Genomic DNA, 20,931 nt, shown 5'->3' on the forward strand with positions numbered 1-20,931 from the left:
CTCGTGTGTGTGTGTGGTGTCCTCTTACCTCCAGCCAATGTTGAATAACGCAGCTTGTCAAGTCTACAAAACCATTGAGCATGCAGCTGATGTCATGTGGACAAAGCACTAATACTGGTAGGAACCTCCTGGTTACACCAGCCCACAGGGGATTATTGTGTCCGTCCGTCGTGCATACAAAAATGGGAGGGGTGGGGCTAGGTGGAGAGGGGCTGGGTGGGGAGAGTGGGGCTGGGTGGGGAGGGGCTGGTCACCCCGTGGTGCCCTTATAAAACTCAACGTTTAACCTACTCACGCCGGCTTGTGCCCGCCCTCAGTCGGGCATATTTGCGGAATACACCACGCCGCCGTTGACCCTGGCCATTTACCGAGCAACCCAACGTTCCTACCAGCTCCCTCCGCAGGAATGTGTTATATACACGACTACGGTATATACACACACCGCCGGTTAGCACGGTTGGCTACGTGCGGTGCGAAAGAAGTTCAAGTTCCACACTGCCCACAGACTCAACACTGCCCACAGACTCAACACTGCCCACAGACTCAACACTGCCCACAGACTCAACACTGCCCACAGACTCAACACTGCCCACAGACTCAACACTGCCCACAGACTCAACACTGCCCACAGACTCAACACTGCCCACAGACTCAACACTGCCCACAGACTCAACACTGCCCACAGACTCAACACTGCCCACAGACTCAACACTGCCCACAGACTCAACACTGCCCACAGACTCAACACTCCCCACTCAACGCTGCCCACTCAAGTGCCGACACAACACTGCACCTCGGATTAGCAGGGTTGGCTACGTACGGTACGAAAGAAGTTCAACATTCTGTGTTAAAGCATTACACCTCTGGGAACACCTGCACGCATGCCTCTTGCGTGATAATAGCAATCTCGACAGCGCCTCCTGTTTACAAATCACAAGCAACAAAATATTCACCCGGTGACGTGAGAATGAGCGTTGTGCCAGCATGGGGTTTACTGTGACGGTGTAAAACGTCTTAGATCCCCAGCTGGTAGGCGTGTGCGTGATGTGGCGCGTCCCCTTGAATCCAGTGCCAACTCTGTTCGTGCTCAACTACACCTGGACACACTGTGGGAAAAGAACTTTATAGCTCATCGGATTCCTCCGGTAAAAATATTCACAGCTCACCTCAATGTCGATCCAAGCAACGCAGCCGATCTTTCTTAACCCCCCCCCCCCCCCTATTGGCTGCGGTACCACGTGACTCACCACCCCCCCTCCTGTCCATCAACTGCCATTCGCCACGTGGCGGTGACGTCACTACGGCGCTTGTGCCAGGCCAGGTGCACGATAAAGCCACGTGAAGTGTCAAACAGCCCGCTGGCAAGTCACGGGACAGACCCAGGTGGTGCCATGGGTTGACTGCCTTACCGATGCACCACCTGTGCCCCCCACTGTGCCAAATTGCTGTGCTTTAGCCACCCGGCACTCTGCTCGTTGTTGTGAGCGTCGCTCCTCTGCCCTCCGTTGTTGGAGGGCGACTGCCTCCAACTGCCCAGTAGCGTCCTTCACGAGCCTCCTCCACTGAGGCCGATCTTGACACCGCTGGTACCAGTCATCGGCAAGTCCACTCAGCTTCACGTCCTCCTGTACCACATCACTCCATCTCTTCTCGAGCTGGACCCGTTTAACCCCCTCTATCAGCCCGAAGAAAAGCTGTTCCGGCCAGATAAAGGGGACCCCCCCGGGACCCCCCCCAATCCCATCTTCTTCCAAAGAAACAATGCTCCCAGCTGATCGGTTGATCCCTGGTGTTTCAAGGTGGTGGGAAAAAACGATAGATCCGCAACAAGACGGCTCACTTCACAGATCGTGACTGCAGACACGTATGCGATGCAAGGCCGTAGCCATGGAGTCAACATTGGGGGGGGACAATCTTCCAGAGGGGTCTGGAGGTCCCCCCCCAGAAAAAAAATCTAAATTTGAAAAGAATTTCGTGCCATTTCCTGCCTGGGGAGGGGGATGTCCCCCCCCCCCATATCGATTATAATTACTGCCTTGATGCAATGTACTGAAAAAGGCCACGCAGGGTATGATTCCCCAAGCCAGGGTGGTGAGATGTTAACCCCCTCGCCTGGTATGCAGGAGGTTCGCGATGCCGACCGTGTGACGCCTGCTGCTGTATGTTTGGAGTTGGCGTGTTTTCTCTTCGCAGTTGCGTGGATATTTCCCCTCCACATTTAGAACCAACGTGTTGACTACAGGTCTTCATAGGTGCTCGCCAACAGCACTTGCCCCAAGTCTGTTATGGCTACACGGGGGATCTTTGTCTTTGTGCGCACGTGTGTGTGTGTGGGGAGCGGTGGTGCAATGGTCACCGGCAACCCGAGTTCGATTCCCGCTCACGACCAACACGCGACCACGGGGAGAACACGCAAACTCCAAACATACAGCAGCAGGCGTCAGGGTCGAAAATCTCACCCACAACCTCCTTCATACCAGGCGAGGTAGTTAACATCTCCTAGCCACCGTGATGATGATGAGAGAGACACGCAAACTCCAAATAAACAGCAGCAGGCATCAGGGTCGGGATCGAACCCACGACCTCCTGCATACCAGGCGAGGTAGTTAACATCTCCTAGCCACCGTGATGATGAGAGACACGCAAACTCCAAATATACAGCAGCAGGCGTCAAGGGTCGGGATCGAACCCACGACCTCCTGCGTACCAGACGAGGTAGTTAACATCTCGCCAGCATGGCGAGATTAACACGTCAATGACCCCCCCACCCCGCACGCATGCACCGGGCGAAAGCAAAGCATGGTCATGGCATGGTCACAGATGCTCACGGATGTTCACGCGTCGTTCAACAGTGTACAATGCGACGACGACACAATCGGCAAGTTCCAGTTCGGGACGCGATAGAAAAAAAACTCCGTTTATTGTGAGGTGCACTATAAACACATATGTACACAGTTTAGCGCTGACGAAGGTCCAAAAAAACATGATCAACCATTTATAAATTAATTCCCAACCGGCTGCCGCTGTTTTCGAATTGGAAGAGAGTTGCTTGAGAGCTGCGAGGTGGTGGTGTGGGTTTGAGGGGGGTGTTAAAGGAGAGGTGGTGGGGGGGGTCTTGCATCAGGCCAGGCATCGAGGCACGGATAACCGGTGACCTTGCAGCATCCAGGTTCACAACCCTGGCGGACCGCCGATTTCAACGACCTCCGAATTCGCTGCGTCCGCGGCAGCAGCAGCGTCCTTATGGCGGCAGACCTCGCGTGTCTCCCCTCCCCCGCCACCTCTTTCCGCGTTCAAATTTAACTTTTCCCTTCTTTAAACAGTTTCCTCCCTGTGCATTTTCATTTATCGTTCCCTCGCTTAAACGTGCAACAAAGCCGGGGGGGGGGCGGGCGGCCCAGCCAATCACGCACGCACACACGGGGCAACCACCGCCCCCCCCCCCCCAACACACCGGACACCCCCCCCCCCCGACCCCCGCCGTGTAAAAAAATACTCCTCGGCGAACTCGGAGGGTGGACAACACACAACGCACGCACGCCCTACATTTATTGTCGAGTTTTCATTCGCCCGCCGCACTCCCTTGATGCGATCTCTTCCGTCCATCCTCCCCCCTCCGCCTGCGCTAACGGACGGGCCCAGCGCAGCAAGGAGCGGCGGGCGTGGGCCGGCGTCACCAACAAATGTCAAAAAGACGCCCCCCCTCCCCGCCACCCCCCCAACCACTTTGCCGTCGCTGACCCATCTCCAGAACGTCTTATTCGGCGCATTTTTGTCAAAGGCATTTGTACTCTCCACGTGTTGACGTGGACGCGCCCGCAGAAACAACCGTTTGTCACGTGTGCAAACGCTCACGGGGGGGGCCACAACCACCCACCCGCCCGCCCCACCAAGGACAAGAGCAGAGAGAGAGCGTGAGGAGGTTGGCCAACTCTTCCATTCGTCACCGCCTTTCCCGCCCCACCCCCGCCGCCAACCGACTCCCACGATGCTCGCACGATGCTCGCACGATGCTCCACTCGCTCTCGCTCGGCCTCCCTCTCGTCGATAAAAAAAACATTTCATTCCTTTCGCTTTCAAGACGGCCGGGGGCGTGGCCGGGTCCGCGGCTGAGCAGTCTTTCCTGGCCGCTCCACTACGTCTTGCGCGTGTTCCAGCCGTAGTCCGGTGTGTTGCGGTGGTCGCGGTCCAGTGGAGAGCGAGCATCGTACGGCGATCGCTGCACCAGCGGCGAGCGGTGGCCGGCGCCGCTGGCGCCACCGCCGCCACCACCACCGGCGCCACCGCCACCACCGCCGCCGCCGGCGTTCCGCCCGCCATCCGCCGAGCCCTTGGCGTCACCGTGGAAGCGATAGTGCTCCGATGCCCCTCCACCCGAGGGTCCCCGGTAGTCGCTCGACTGCTTGACGTTGCGGTAATCGCTGCCGCCACCTCCACCACCGCCTCCACCGCCTCCACCACCTCCACCACCTCCACCACCTCCACCACCGCGGTATTCGCGGTCGTGAGGACGGAAGTCGTCAGGCCGACGCCTCTTCATGTCCGAGTGATACCTGTGAGGGCACGGGGGGGACACACACAGATTGAGAGGTGTCGGAGGTGAGTGCGTGCAGACTGGTGTGTGTGTAGGTGTGTGTAGTTGGTGTGGGTAGTTGGTGTGTATGTAGTTGGTGTGCATGTAGTTGGTGTGTAGGTGTGTGTGTAGGTGTGTGTATGTAGGTGTGTGTGTTGGTGTGCGCGTAGGTTGGTGTGCGCGTAGGTTGGTGTGCGTGTAGGTGTGTGTGCAGGTTGGTGTGAGTGTGTGTAGGTTGGTGTGTGTGTAGGTTGGTGTGTGTGTAGGTGTGCGTGTAGTTGGTGTGTGTGCGTGTAGGTGTGTGCGTGTAGGTGTGTGTGTAGGTTGGTGGTGTGTAGGTTGGTGTGTGTGTGTAGGTGTGTGTAGGTGTTTGTGCGTGTAGGTAGGTGTGTGTATAGGTGTGTGTGTAGGTGTGTGTGTGTGTGTGCGCGAGCTTCTCCTCCGCCCTCCAACCCCCGCGAGGCTCTCTGCTCACCGGTCGTCTCCGCGGTAATACTCGCCGCGGTGGTCCTTGTCGCCGGGGTAGGTGTTGCCGAAGGGCCGCTTGCGCCCCGCGTCGCTGTAGTGTTGGTGGTGGCGGTAGCCGCCCCCCGAGTTGTGGTGCTGGTCCGAGCGGCCGCGGTGAGACGAACGGTCCTTGTAGTGGTGCGAGCCGTAGCCCTGGTGGTGCCTCTCAGAGCCCCAACCACCACCACCGCCACCACCACCACCGCCGCCGCCACCACCACCACCACCACCGCCGCCGCCGCCGTGCCCGTACACACGCTCCTTCTGCCTCTCCCCCCAGTCTGAAACAAAACACGCAGCAGTTTGCTTCACATTCAATTGCAATTATGTGCAGTGTTGAGATCTCTCCGATTTGAGAAACTGTCCTCACTGGTCCAGTCCTACACCTACAGCGTGCAGTCAGGTGAAGCTGAGACAAAAGTTAGCGTTTCACCAGGCGAGACCTCAAGCGGACAGGCTGCAGTCTCTCATTTGCAAGAGCGACCTGGAGCATCAGCCGACTTTGGCGGCCAAAACAACCCCTGCGTCTGAGACGGCGGCACGCGGGAGGGGCATTCACCCAGTACCGATTAACGGCTGTCAACGATTATTGTAAATGTTGCTGCCGTCGATGACGAGCCTGCTGCTAACGTTGCCAATGCTGCTGCGAGTGACGCTGCTGCTGCACATGTGCGTGTGTGTGTGCGTGCGCCAAGTGCACGTGTGACCGGTGTGCGCGCACGAGGAGTAGTATACGGAGTGTGTGCGTGGAGCGTGTGCAGAGTGTGCGTGCACACGCGCGAGTGTGCGTGTGTGCGTGTCAAGTGCACGTGTGACCGGTGTGCGCGCACGAGGAGTAGTGCGCGGAGAGTGTGTGTGCGGAGTGTGTGTGCGGAGCGTGTGCAGAGTGTGCGTGCGCACGCGCGAGTGTGCGTGTGTGTGCGTCAAGTGCACGTGTGACCGGTGTGCGCGCACGAGTAGTGCGCGGAGCGTGTGCAGAGTGTGCGTGCGCACGCGTGAGTGTGCTAGTGTGCACGTGCAGAGTGTGCTAGTGTGCACGTGCAGAGTGCGTGCGCTGCGTACCCGACGGCGGCCGCTTGTGCTGGTTGGCGTAGGGCTCGCGGTGCGGCCCCTGCTGCGAGGGGGGGTAGTGCGACTGCGAGTACGACGAGTCGCGGCTCGACCCCGACGGCTCCGGCGGGAACGGCTTCTTGGCGACAAAGTTCTGCTTCTCCTGCCTCGCCTTGGGCTGCTCCGACTGCACAAAGACAAAGGTTCGCCCGTGTGGACTTTGACAAGACCGTCGAAGCAAGTGGCCGCGTGCGAGCGGCACCTGTGCAGGCCGGCACGTGCGACACGCGGGGGCGAGTTTGGGTGGTCAGCACCACGCCCGGCCGCCCGTGTGTCCGATTAAGGCCGTGTGACACGCCCGCTGGGAGGTCACGGGACAGACCCAGGTGACATGGGTCGCAGACCAACACAGGCAGGCACACACACGCCTGCACGGGACACAATTGTTCACTGATATTTTACATGGTTCTACGTCAGTTTTTGCCCCGAGACAAAGTGGCCATTCGGATCTCTCGCAGGGCAGCGCGCCACCCCCTTTGCGTTAGAGAAAGGAACCCACAGAAGTGGATAGCGCAGAACTACCTCTCGGGATCCCTTCAGGTGCACACAGGAGCAGGGGTGGGGGGTTTGGGGGGTGACGGGCAGCACCTTGCCACCCACGCTGCCTGAGAGTGTAACGCTCATCAAGCACTTGCCAGTCAGACTCATTTAATTCTCACAGCTGGGATTTTGTCTAAAATTACGGGCAGGATAAAATCTTAACGCAGCCACTCTGGCGAGCCGCGGCTCGCGCCTCTCCGAGAGACTCACCCCGGCCTCCTCGGCGCGCTTCTTCACCGCGTGCTTGTACAGCTTGTGCAGCTTCCGCGCGTCAAACTCCGTGAACTTCGACACGAAGATCCACAGGTTCCTGCAAGGGATGCGGGCGGGGGCACAACGTGGTGAGTAAGCGGGCGGGCAAACTGTGCGTGGAGAAACGACCCGAGCGAATGGACCGGGTGAGCACGCGACAATGAGAGAGCGGCTAAACGGGCGGGCGAGTACCAGAGGTCGCAAACGGGTTTTGATTCACCATTGGAACCTCATTTGCCAGTAAAAAAAATGATAATTGGTTTATTACCCTTTTATCTGGCAACAAAACTGACACCTTTTTTTACAAGGAGTCATGTTTGCATAGACCACAATACCTGCAGTCATAATGCAAACAAAAGACATAACTCTGATAATGTGCACTGTCCTTGAAGTTTATTGGTCCACACCCGAGACAGCTTTCCTTAGAGCCTAGTCTCAATGTTATATTTTGATTCCTTACCCGTACCCGGCCGCACTAGGGTCGCAAACAGGTACCCGATACCCGGCCGGGTACGGGTAGCCGGGTATCGGGTAGGGTACGGGTATCGGGTACCCGATTGCGACCTCTGGCAAGTAACGAGCAAGCGAGCACTGTGGGCAAGCCCAAGCGACGGGCATATAACGGCGCAATCAACGGAGAACGACGGACGGGCGAGCGAACGTGCGGTTGAGCCAAGTGATTGGATGAAGTTAATAAACAAGCAGCGGGAGCAGGCGAGCCAACGGAGGAACGGGCGACCGTCAAATGCGAGCGACCCAGAGACCGCGTGAACAGGAGGAGGGCGGGAGAGAGGCAACGGGCACGCACGCGGCCAGGGGGAGGAGTCAACGAGACGGGAAACGAGAGAACGAGCGGGCACAGCAGGTATGTTACCCTATTTGCATTTTTGTAATTTTATATTGTATACTAGCATAAGTACCCGGCGTTGCCCGGGTGAAAAATATATTTCTTAATAACCTTACATATATACACACCCTCACCACTCACCCTCACCATTCACCCTCACCACTCTCCCTCACCACTCTCCCTCACCACTCACCCTCACCACTCTCCCTCACCAATCACACCGTCACCAATCACCACTCACCGTCAACACTCACCCTCACCACTCTCCCTCACCACTCATCCTCACCAATGACACGCTCACCAATCACCACTCACCCTCACCACTCACCCTCACCACTCACCCTCACCACTCACCCTCACCACTCACCCTCACCACTCTCCCTCACCAATCACACCGTCACCAATCACCACTCACCCTCACCACTCACCCTCACCACTCATCCTCACCACTCATCCTCACCACTCATCCTCACCACTCATCCTCACCAATCACACCCTCACCACTCTCCCTCACCACTCATCCTCACCAATCACACCCTCACCAATCACCGTCAACACTCACCCTCACCACTCATCCTCACCAATGACACGCTCACCAATCACCACTCAACCTCACTCACCCTCACCACTCACCCTCACCATTCACCCTCACCACTCTCCCTCACGACTCATCCTCACCAATCACACCCTCACCACTCACCACTCAACCTCCCCTCACCACTCACTAATCACCACTCACAATCGCCACTCACAACCGCCCTCACCATTATATTTTTGCCCCAGTCAACGCCGGATATTTCCCATTCGTAGCAGTTTATATCAACTCTATAAGCAACTTATATTAAACAGGAAGCGCGATCCTAAAGTTATTTACAACCTTCGATTAGTCCTTTGTGCGATTCAAAGAATCGATTCCTGGCATGTTGGGGGTTTACATTTTGAATGATAGAGTTTCATTTTCATTGTTATTTTATTTTTGTATTTTTTCAGGAGTTTTTAATTACATTTTTGCCCCGGTCAACGCCGGATATTTCCCGTTCGTAGCAGTTTATATCGACTTTAAGCAACTTATAGTAAACGGGAATCGTCCGAATCTAAAGGAATCTACAACCTTCGATTCCTTTGCGCGATTCAGAATCGATTCTTGGCGCGTCGGGTTTAAAAGTAATTACACAGTTGTTTTTTCATTGGTATGTAATGTTTGAAAGTTTTCATAAGATTTTAAATGTATTTTCCCCCCGGGCAACGCTGGGTATATCGAGTTTATACCACAAATGCGTGCGCATATTTTTAACGGGAATTAAAAATGGCGTCCACCCGGCAGCGAATGCGTCGCTACCCGTTGCCAGGGCCAACCGCCGTCCAATGAAACTGCGTATGGTCCGGCGACACACAGACACACACACAGACAGACAAACAGATTTGCGATTTTATATATATAGATTATAGCTATTGTATATTTTAGATTTTATTTTATTCAATTTTTACATACTTTAGCTCCTTTGTATTAGTTAGACTTGTACCTTTAGTATAGTTAGACTTGTAAACCACTTATTTAAGATTCCTACATGTTGAATGTATGCACCTTCCTGCCAAAGTAAATTCCTTGTCTGTGCGAACTTTCATGACAAATAAAACCCTTTCTGATTCTGATTCCACAGTGCCGGACCGGCGCCGCCAAGATCCTGGCAGTTGCCCCGCGATTACAGCGCAGACTCCTGCACACAATTTGGCGAGCGAGCGACCGAGTGAGCGAGCCAGCGAGCGAGCGCATCACAAGGGCACCGGTGAGCGCAAAGAGGCCGAACGAGCGGGCGGGGCGAGCCAAGGGTGACCGGTAGCGGGCAGGCGGGCGGTCTCACCGTCTCCACTGCTTGACGATCTCAGGGTCCGCGTGTTTCTGCAGGCACTCCGAGATGTGGTCGCCGATGCGCAGCAGGCAGTGGCGCGTGTGCAGCAGCTGCTCGCGCTCCGACAGCCCCTCCTCGGGCTTGTCCAGCTGCTTCAGCGCCTTCTTCACGGGCCGCATGCGCTCCTTGCACTGCGGCGGCGGACACGCGCGTTGTCCGGTGAATAAACTTAATGCGCAGGTTCGATATTTGAAGCTTTCGTGACTGCAAGCATTCATACTTTTCGATTTAAAGCTTTCGTGACTGCAGGGATTCATCTTATTGGTTCTTTCGGTAAAGTCACGTAGAATGGAAATAATAAAATAATAAAAATAAAACATAATAAAATAATTCTTACGTTTCGGCCACAACGCAAGTAGCGTTGTGGCTCTGTCTTCTCGACAGACCTGTTCTTCACCTGAGGACGGCTGCTTGCGTTGTGGCCGAAACGTCGTGAGAATTATTGATGTTTTATTTTTATTATTTCCATTGTACGTGACTTTACCGAAAGAACCAAGAAGAAGGATTCATACTCTTAGGTTTTTCAGTAAAGTCACGTAGGTAAAAAATGATAGAAAATAATAAATCACGACGTTTCGGAGGCAACACAAGTCTCCGTCATCAGGTAGGACCGTCTCAGCTAGATTTACTGTCTCAAGGAGACAGTAACGTTGATTTATTATTTTATTTATATAATTTTTTACCTACGTGACTTTATCGAAAACCTAAGAGTATTAATGCACAGACCCCGCTTGGGAAAAAAATGTTTTGCCCTCAATGGATGCGTCCCCCGACCTTGTCAAATCATATCGAAGCTAAACAGGGATTGAGCCTGGTTAGCACTACCGGACATCTGTAAAAAAAAGAGCTTCATCGATAAGCTCATCGGTTTCCTCCAGGATAAAGAAAGATTCACATTTCTGACTTTGATGGGAAACTTCCTGGGGGACATCGAAGCTGTGTAAGGGTTGGGTTGGAAAGTGTCCAGCAGATGGCAGCACAGCAACAGATTCCAAATCCGTGCCTGCAAATATTTCAGTGTTACCACGCTACCCATGCGCGTTCCACCAACCCCAGCCTCCAGAGCAAGGGAGACGCTGCTAACCACTGCGCCACCCATCCCACCGCAGCTGCAGCGCCACCACCACCACCACCCCTAGGAGGGGTGGATGGATTGAGAAGGGGGGGGGGGAGAACTCACGATGCTGAACGTCTTTTGGTCCAACTCCTCCTCCGTCTCCGTGGCGATGAGCACGGGCTCGCTGCCCGCCGTGATGTGCACGGGGCCCTGGGGGATGGAGGCTTTGGCCCCGGCGCGGGTGCCCCGCTCCCCGCTCTTCCCGTCCGCCCGGCCACCGCCCTCCGCCCCCTTGCCGGTCCGCGGCTGGGCGGGCGACAAAGCAACGGCGGCGAATCATTATCATCGTTGTCAAGAAAGCCATAGTCTCACCCCAGTGGCGATGTTGTTTTAGAGATCGCACACCAGGCACTCGTTTGAGGCCGAGTTAACCTAAGGGGGGCTCCAGTTCAAATATTCGGTTGGGGTCCATCATGCACACACCCCACACACTATCCCATTAGCACGGTTGGCTAAATAGTGTGTGAAGGAAGTTCAACACACACCATGTACTGCACCTATACACACAGGCACACACACCTATACACACAGACACACACACACAACAACAACCGCCATTCGCCACTAAGTGGCGGTGACGTCACCACGACGCTTGTGCCAGGCCATGTGCACCTTGAGGCCCATACACACACACCTATACACACACCTATACACACACACCTATACACACACACCTAGACACAGGCACACACCTAGACACAGGCACACACACGCACACACACACACACAGGCACACCTATACACACACACAGGCACACACTCACGCACCTTTTCTTTCTTCTCGCGTCTCTCCTTCTTGCCTCTCCGCGTCTCCTTGCCGTCCGCTCCCTTCTCCTTGTTCTCCTTCTCCCGCTTCTTCTTCTTTTTCTTCTTCTCGCCGCCGTCGTCCTGCAAGCGCAGAGGCGTTGCGCCCGGGGTCAACAAACGCGCTTCACACGCACCACCCCACCCCACCCCAGGGTCACCGCCCAGCGGCCACGCCAACTAAAACTCAAATACCAGGGGACGCCGCTCGACTTGCGAACATTCGACTTACGACATTTCAGAGATACGAACAAAGCTGTCCGTACGTCCAGTTGCCCGTTCGGACCGACCGTCGTAAGTTTAACCGCCGCGCAATAGATGGCGGTGGTGGCATCTACATCTGCAGAACGTGAAGAACCAGTGGCATCTACATCTACAGACCATCAAGAATCAGTGGCATCTACATCTGCAGAACGTGAAGAACCAGTGGCATCTACATCTGCAGAAAGGGAAGAACCAGTGGCATCTACATCTGCAGAACGTGAAGAACCAGTGGCATCTACATCTACAGAACGTGAAGAACCAGTGGCATCTACATCTGAAGAACATGAAGAACCAGTGGCATCTACATCTACAGAACGTGACAATCCAGTGGCATCTACATCTGCAGAACGTGAAGAACCAGTGGCATCTACATCTAGAGGCGATTATACAACTTGTCAAGCCATTCCGCATGTTTAGTGTACACGCCGTAGCTTGGAATCGACAGGAGTAAAGTTGGACTTATGAACAGACCTCTAGAAATAGACGAGTCCCTGGTATTTATATTTTACCAGGTAAGGCCCCACTCAGATATATCGCTTTGTCAGAAGCAACCTGGCTATGACAAATGATAGTTCAACGAAGTTGGCTTGTTGTGTGTAAATTCATCGAGGCCAAATTATAAAAAATGCGTACGGATTCTAAACGTGGAGGGAAAAAACCGGAGGACCCGGAAATAAATCCGAACGACCACAGGGAGAGACACGCAAACTCCAAATATACAGCAGCAGGCGTCAGGGTCGAGATCGATCCTACGACCTCCTGCATACCGGGCGAGGTAGTTAACATCTCCTAGCCACCGTGATGATGAGAAAGACACGCAAACTCTAAATACACAGCAGCAAGCGTCAGGGTCGGGATCGAACCCACGACCTCCTGTGTGCCAGGCGAGGTAGTTAACATCTCCTAGACACCATGATGATGATGATGAGAGAGACACGCAAACTCTAAATACACAGCAGCATCAGGATCGAACCCACGACCTCCTGTATACCAGGCGAGGTAGTCAACATCTCCTAGCCACCGTGATGATGATGATGATAATGAGAGAGATACACGCAAACTCCAAATATACAGCAGAAGCAGGCGTCAGGGTCGAGATCGAACCCACGACCTCCTGCATACCGGGCGAGGTAGTTAACATCTCACGTGAGAATAACCAACCCAAGAGGCGAGGAGCGGGTACCTTGATCTCGCCCTCCTCCTCCGACGCGTGCTCGGCGGCGCGGGGAGAGCCGCCGCTCGTGCCGTCGGGCTGCCCCGCGTCCCCGCCGCGCGCACCGCCCTTGCGCGCTTTCTTGGCGTGGACCCTGCGGGGCTTCTTGTTCGTCTGATGAGATGCGGGGGGGGGGGCAGTGGAGAGAGAGGAAGAGCGGGTAAGACGCTGGCCTAGCGAGCCGCGGGCACGGCTCTCGCGCCAGATTCCCCGGGACGCCGCACGCACGCGGCGATCACGACGAGCCGGGCGCCAAGACAACAACAACCGTCACGGCGACGTCTGGGCGTGGAACGTGGCGGTGCGACGAGTGACGCACCGCCTGGGTCGCGGGCTTCAGGGCCTCCCTGCGCAGCATCTCCTTCTTCAGCAGCTTGACGAGGTAATCGGCGCGGGTCTGAAGCTGCTTCGCCTGCGGCTTCAGCTCCGGGTCGTCGGGCAAGATCTGTCGTCGTTGTCGTGGGGGGGGGGGGGGAGAAACGAAAAAAGACCGTTTGACACAAGGGTGGCACAGTCGGGTTTTTTTACAATCGGGTTTATTAGTCTTTTTTATATTAAACCTGATCAGAGATTGGGAGAAATCTGGTTTAATTGGTTCTAATTGAAGAACCGCACTTCGCCAACTTCTCACCGATGGGCTTCATCCATTCCAAGCGAAGGAACTCACTGGCGGCACCCACGATTGTGGAGAAGCTCGTGTTCATCACGACCAACCTGCCCGCCGCATTCTACGACTACCCCGTGCCCGACGGCCCCCCCGAGTACGATAGCAGCACCGACGAGGAAGCAGCCTAAGCCTTGGATCAGAGTTTCGTATTCATTAAACCAGGTTTTAATTCCCCGAAATCGGGTTTAATTGTATTAAAGAAAAAACCCGATGCCTGCCGCTGGAAAAATCGGGTTTTTTCCACCCATGGTTTGACAACACGTCCCTGTAACGGATCTCGACGACGGAAACCCAGGGCACCCGGAGAAAACCAACGCGGCGCGCGAGGGGGTAACACCGAGCGGGGAAGGCAATGGGGGGCAGGCAGAGACAGGCAGGCAGGGCCGTACCTTGTCGGTGAGGTTGAGGTCGGGGTCCATCTTGACGAGCTCCCAGTTGCCGTAGCCGTACTCGTGGATGCCCACGAGGAGGTTCGAGTCCTCCTCCACGCCCCACTCCGAGTCAAAGTGCGCCGCCTTGGCGCGCGACGACAGCCGGTACCTGCGGACGGCAACGCGCCCAGCCGTCGCGTTAACACTCGCGGCGAGCACGACGGCCGCCGCTCACCACCAAGTGACGGCAACGTCGCCCGCAGAGCATCAGGCGAGGAATCGAACTCGGGTCGCCGGGTTCGCGGCGCAGCACGGCAACACCGCTAACGCCACGGCTCCCCACATGGCCCAGGACAAATGCTCGCACGCGCTCACCGCTTGCGCTGTTCGGGGTCGGAGGGGATGGCTTGGTGCAGCGGCAGGAACTCCTCCTCGTGCGCCAGCAGCGACTTGGCGTTCACCTGCACGCCCGACAGCCGGAACGCCGGCCCTCGCTTCTTACCCCGGCCGCCACCTGCAGACGGCGCAAGATCACCCACGGCAGCAGCAACGACAAAAATAAATAAAACGGTGTCACCTTCGCACGTTCACGCGGCGACGTCGTCCCGAGCGCAGCGGGGTGCCCTCTCGCGGCGGGGGCATAGTGGCGCGCAAAACGCGTGAACGCGACGGTCGGGCGCGCCGTCCGCGGGTACCGGCCGGGGTCGCGCGCGGTTTTGGCTGCGAGCGGCACGGAAGAAGTCCGTCCGCAATGGGCGCGGCGCGCGGGTGCCGTGTAGCGACGCGCTTTGGTGCGGCACTGCGGTGCGGAACGGCAGCTTGGCGTTGCGGTATGGCGATCGAGTGAGGTGCGGTGACGGCGAGGTGGCGTTCTGAGCGGTGTAGTAGTGCGGCACTTGCCGTCGACTTTGCCATCCGCTTGCTCCTGCATGGCCTCTTCGCAGCCGCGGTGGATCAGCTCCCCGAGTCGCTTGAGGTCTGCCGCCGACTTGTCCCCCAGCTCCGCGTCGCGCGCAATCGCATCCAGCCTTGGGGGGGGGGGGGGGGAGGGGGCACGGCACAACCATTAACATCACAATCACTACCGCAAACACCACGACCAGCATCACAACCCACCGCAACCACCGTGGAGACGACAACGCCGGCACAACGAAGACTGCCGCCGCAGCCACCCTCGCCCCAACAGCCGCCGCCGCCACCCCGACAACTCTGAGCAGCTAAAGTTAGCAAGCCACAGCGACGCAAAATTATTCGTGAGCAAAGCGGATATTCCGTTTGACGTGTAACACATCAAACAGCCCGAGTCCTACGCACAAACTGACCGTGATAGCGCGAGAGGTATTTTGCAGACAGCCATATGCGGTATGGGGGGGGACTATCGCCACCACCCAAGCACTACCCTCCCGCTCGCACTGCTGGACGGATGTCCTCCCGGACGCGTGCGATAGAGAGCTTCATAAGCTCATTGGATTCCTCCAGTCTAAACTATAGATTCAGATTGTGGATGACTCACCTCTCCAACGGCGCTCCGAATCGCTTGTAGCTTTTGATGAACCTGTAACGACAGCAAAGAGTCAAACCACGGTAATAAAATCAAACACATTCTAAACTAACGTTGGGAGCGTTAGTGACGTTAGCTGTTAAAAGTTCGTTTGTTTTCTCGCTCGTATCCTGGGATAACATTCTCATGAAGACGACTCTGCATAAATATTCTAACTAGGCGAGGCAGGCCTGGTTACGTTGAGGCCTGGTGGCCTAATAAAATAATAATCCTGTTCCTAAACAAGGTGATGCAATTTCGATTTAAAGCTTTCGTGACTGCAGGGATTCATCTTCTTGGTTCTTTCGGTAAAGTCACGTAGAAGGGAAATAATAAAATAATAAAAAGAAAACATAATAAAATAAGCAGCCGTCCTCAGGTCTGTCGGACAGACGCTGTCTTTCCGACAGACCTCTTCCCTTCTACGTGACTTTACCGAAAGAACCAAGAAGGTGATGCAATGTCAATGAACGTTCACCGCGTGTGCACTAGCGCCCGCCCGTGCACTCTCACGCACCTCCGGATCTCCGAGTCGGTGAAGCCCTGCACAGTGTCGCGGGGCACGGTGCGTGGCCGGCCCCGCTTGCGCGGCTTCTTGTCGTCCCCAGAGTCGTCAGAGTCGCTCTCCGAGCCCGACGAGCGCCGCTTGCCGCGCCGCCGCCGGCAGCTCGCGTCCGAGTCGCTGCCGTTCACGTGCACCGGCTATGGCCGAACCCACGTGGGGACACACACACACACACAGACGAACGCGATAAGCCACGCGCCATGACCGTGCCACGCGCCAAGACCGTGCCACGCCCGATTGAATCGCTATCTTGCCATCGGCTTCACATCCACAGAGAAACACTTTCCATTGTCGACCCCTCTGTACGTTTCATCTCGTCTCCCAATATTTTTTCCAGAGTGCGCAAACGGCGTCGCGTGATCTCGCACACAGCAGTGCGACCCTAATTATTCGAGGATGGCCCGTGGAAGTGGATATCGTGGCGCTAGCTCAGAGATCCCTTCCGTTGACCTCCGGTGTACACAGTAGGTGGGGGGGGGAAGGGGGCGTGCAGAAGTTTGACCTCCCACCTTGCCACAGAGCGAAATGTTTGCCGCATGTCAAGACGAATCTTAATTCTCAGGAGGTGTAATTTTGTCAAACGCACGCGGCGTGTGCGCACACACTCGTACGTCTGCACACGCGTACACACACCCACCTACACGCCTCTGCAAAAAAAAGAACCCCCCTCCCCCGTCTAGCCTTAACAGACTTGTTCGGGCAAGTGCTGTTAACAAGCCACCTATGAAGGCTGGCACGGCACACGATGGCGTGGGTGGCCAACACCACGCCCGGTTGCCTTTGTCTCCCCGAGTAGCGATGTTTATACATCGCACCGGGTACTCATTGAGGTCGAGTCGACCTAGCGGAGGCCCGGACCGGTTCAGAACAATCGTCACCCTTGTTGCCCCGTCAGCGGGAATCGAAAATCGGGTGGCCGGATTCATAGCGCAGCACCACGAACCACTACACCACCACTCTTCCACACACACACACACACGTGTACACTCACACGCAAGCACACGCCTACATACACACACGTGTACACTCGCACGCAACAACAACAACCGCCATTCGCCGCCAAGTGGCGGTAACGTCACCACGACGCTTGTGTCAGGCCATGTGCACCTTGAGGCCACGTGAAGTGTCGAACGCCCGCTGGCAGGAGGTCACGGGGCAGACCCAGGGGTCGACTGACTGAGATGACTGAGATGACCACACACACACACACACTGCTACACACACACGTGTACACTCGTACGCAAGCACACGCCTACACACACACGCGCGCACGTGCCTTCTTGGTACGCATGCGCGGCAGCATGCAGATCTCGAGCAGCTCCTTCTGCCGCTCCTCCTCCTCCACGCGCTTCCAGTGCTCCTCGGGGATGATCTCGTCCCACGAGCGGACGGCCAGCGCGTCCTGCAGCTCCTGACCCTCCTCGTCCATCGTCGCAAAGTTCGCCACCTGAGGGAGGCACCGTCGCCAGGTCGCGGTGGGGACGATGGGGGAGGGTGTTGTGGGGTCACGGTGACAAGGTGGTCACGGTAAGCCCACTTTGCAGTACAGTACATTAACTGCAATCGGTGTGTACGTCCTACTACTCCCTGTCCTGCGCGAGTTTCTTCCGGGATCTCCGCTTTCCTCCCATAGCTAAAACTACAACGCACAATTTAACTGGCGTTGGTCCACACAACATCCCAAACGCTGAAAAATTCCCTGAAAGTTACTCAAGTGAGATCGCACATCCACGTCGCCCGCCCACCCCCACTACCTCCACTCACATTGAAAAAAACTTGGCAGGACCCTCCTAAAAAAAAAAAGAGTCTTGAGACTCGGGGGCGACGCTTTACTCTGCTAACCTGAGGCCCTGCAAACGTGAAGGGTGACGGCGAGCGGGAGAGACCCGTTGTGAGCCAGCGAACGAACAAGCGAGCGAGTGAGCGAGCGACCAAACGCGCGAACGAGCACGCGAAAAAGCGGGTGAGTGAGTGAGCGAGCGAGCGAGCGACCAAACGAGCGAACGAGCGTGCCGCCCCCCCCCCCACCTTGAACTGCGAGAGAAGCTCCTCGCCGGCCGTGGGCAGCGAGCTGTCGTCGTTCTCCCGCGTCTCCGCTCGCCGCAGGATTTCGTCGATGTCCATCTCCTGCTGAGGAGAAAACGACGCGGCGCGCCAGATTTCACGCGAGCGCTAGGACCGATGGAATCGCGCGCGGGGATTCCGTGACGGTTTCGAACGAGCGTTACGTCACGGCAAAGATTTATTCGGCGATGTCAAAAATATTAAATGAACAACCGCGAGCCGAGCCACGTGCGTCACGTGCCAGGTCTTGCATCACCCACTAGAAGCTCGCTTTTATTGTCGAAAAATCGGCAGGAGATCGATACCCTTTTGAAATTTGTACTTGGATACTTCATCTATTTCATTTTGGGTCTTTCGGTCAAGCCACGTCGATAGGTTGAAAGAAAAAAGTCTGTCTCAGCAGCTTTACTGTTTTCCTCTTGATAACGATTCGCTTGTGTTGCGATCGAACCGTCGTAGTTTTTTGTTATTTTCTTTCAACCTAACACGTAGGCTTTCGCGACCAATATTATTCATAATGAAGGTTTTTGGGGATAGATCACGTTAAATTAAATGCATCGTTAACCCACCACCACACGACACAGCCAATTAGTAAGGTTTGTCACTTAAACAAAGCGGGCCAATTAGTTACTACTTCAGCACATCGGTGTATTATTGGAGAGTAAACCTACAACATTTACATCAGGCGACGTGTTCAAGCAACTGCAGGACCGACCGGGAGGAACGAGACGATGACAGCCGCCAGGGTGCGGGGGGGGGCTGGTGGCCCCCCCACCACCTGGCCATTGCCGTGAGGGGCACACGGGGAGGCCACCGCGTCCGTACCTGCGAATCCTGTTCCTCGGCTTCGCCCTCCTTGAACAGTTCCTCGGCGCCAAACTTGAGGATGGACGCCAGCTCCTCCTTGTTGAACGGCGTGGAGCTGCGGCGCAGGACATCGCAAGGCCGCTGTGAGCAGGGGGAGCGAGGAACTCACGGCCCCGGGTTCCAGCGGGGCACCCCCCCCCCCCCTCTGATATACCCCGCCCCCCCCCCACACCCTCCTTCATTGCCTGCGTGACCGATGGCTCCAGGGTAATATGCGAGTCTATAGGTTCTCCGTTAGTCTGTGGGTACGATACTAGTCCAAAATCTATATTAGCCTACAGGTCTCCAAGTCAGTTTATGGGTCATCTATGGGTCTCAGTGGCACACTGTGGGTGGGTGGAAAGGGCCCTGGTGCAAGGAATTCAACGTCCCCCTCACCACACCGCAGCCCACAGAAAGCGAGATGTTAACTTCCTCGCCTGGCATACAGGAGGTCGTGGGTTTGACCCCGACTCCTGTATATTTGGGCGTTTGCACGTTTCTCTCCCCGTGGTTGCTTGGATTTTTCCCCGGGTCCTCCGGGGTTTTCCCCACCACATTTAAAATTAACAACGTGCGTTCAGAGTATTTTGGCTGCTATAAATTTCCACATAAGCAACTTTGTTGAGCTATCATTTGCGATCGCCAGGTTCGCTTATGAAAAAGAGCCCCCTTGCCTCCGATTAGCACAGTTGGCGACGTACGGCGCGAAAGAAGTTCAACACACGTATAACATACCTGGCAAAATACTAAATAGTTTCCAGTTCATAGTTTTTGAGCTCCCAACGCACCTGGAGGGCGCCGAGCCCTTTTGCAGCACCGTCTTGCCCGTCGTGTCCATGCGCTGGATCACCAGGTGGTCCAGCACCATCTTCTTCTTGGCTCGCTCGATGATGTCCTCCTCCACGGTGCCGCGCGTCACCAGCCGGTAGATGTTCACCTGCGGCGGAAAGCCACCCCCGCCACGTGCGACAAGCGTCGATGCGTTAGTCCTGCCCGTCCGTCCGCCACGTGGGGGGAGGGGTGGGGGCTGGCGCTATAACGCTCGTAAACAACGCACAACGTGAATGTGTCGATGCTGTATGAGCAGCTCGTCCCCGAGAGAAAACTGGCCAAGTGGATCGAAAGGTTTTCGCTAAACTTGAAAACCCGCGCTAAAAGCCCCCCCCCCCCTCTCTCCTGGACGTCCCAGCCCCCCCGACCAAGGTGCCCCCCCTCCCCACGCAGCCCCCCAAAGTATCCGTTCAGACCTCTCCCAGAGCAGTGCGGACCCTTCGTGTTAGAGAACGGCCCACAAAAGCGGATATCACGGAGCTACTTCTGAGGCCCCTTAAGCGACCTCTTGTCCACACACAGTAGAGAGAGAGAGGGGCAGCACTTTTCCTGCCACCCTCCCACAAAGATGCTTTGGTACTTTGACGACAGTCAAATCGATATTTTCAATTCTCTAAACTGGGAATGAAGTCCAGACAGACACCAATAAGAATTGTATTACTGGTAGGAACCTCCTGGTTACACCAGCCCACAGGGGATTATTGTGTCTGTCCGTCCGTCGTGCAGGGAGGGGCTGGGTGGGGAGGGGCTGGGTGGGGCTGGGAGGGGTGGGGCTGGGTGGGGAGGGACTGCTCACCCTGTGGTGCCCTTATAAAACTCAACGTTTAACCTACTCACGCCGGCTTGTGCCCGCCCCTCAGTCGGGCATATTTGCGGAATACACCACGCCGCCGTTGACCCTGGCCAT

General features: G+C 56.0%; 1 protein-coding gene across 1 annotated transcript in view; it reads right to left on the minus strand.

The window, feature by feature from the left end:
- Positions 1-2,903: 2,903 nt before the first annotated feature.
- The window catches only part of LOC144950780 (chromodomain-helicase-DNA-binding protein 1-like), a 54,380-nt gene continuing 36,352 nt past the window's right edge, over positions 2,904-20,931 (minus strand). Inside the window, exons 23-40 of the mRNA XM_078880869.1 lie at positions 19,982-20,130; positions 19,170-19,266; positions 18,309-18,410; positions 17,557-17,727; positions 16,233-16,417; positions 15,689-15,730; positions 15,076-15,203; positions 14,551-14,689; positions 14,194-14,344; positions 13,457-13,582; positions 13,108-13,251; positions 11,625-11,744; positions 10,920-11,102; positions 9,692-9,870; positions 6,941-7,040; positions 6,143-6,317; positions 5,049-5,361; positions 2,904-4,553 (exon numbers count right to left, since the gene is read on the minus strand). Coding sequence (XP_078736995.1) covers positions 4,136-4,553; positions 5,049-5,361; positions 6,143-6,317; positions 6,941-7,040; positions 9,692-9,870; positions 10,920-11,102; positions 11,625-11,744; positions 13,108-13,251; positions 13,457-13,582; positions 14,194-14,344; positions 14,551-14,689; positions 15,076-15,203; positions 15,689-15,730; positions 16,233-16,417; positions 17,557-17,727; positions 18,309-18,410; positions 19,170-19,266; positions 19,982-20,130 — 2,922 coding nt within the window. The 3' untranslated portion in view covers positions 2,904-4,135. The remainder of the gene's footprint in view (positions 4,554-5,048; positions 5,362-6,142; positions 6,318-6,940; positions 7,041-9,691; positions 9,871-10,919; positions 11,103-11,624; positions 11,745-13,107; positions 13,252-13,456; positions 13,583-14,193; positions 14,345-14,550; positions 14,690-15,075; positions 15,204-15,688; positions 15,731-16,232; positions 16,418-17,556; positions 17,728-18,308; positions 18,411-19,169; positions 19,267-19,981; positions 20,131-20,931) is intronic.

The sequence above is a fragment of the Lampetra fluviatilis genome, chromosome 59 (genome assembly GCF_964198595.1).
Source record: "Lampetra fluviatilis chromosome 59, kcLamFluv1.1, whole genome shotgun sequence".
NCBI lineage: Eukaryota > Metazoa > Chordata > Hyperoartia > Petromyzontiformes > Petromyzontidae > Lampetra > Lampetra fluviatilis.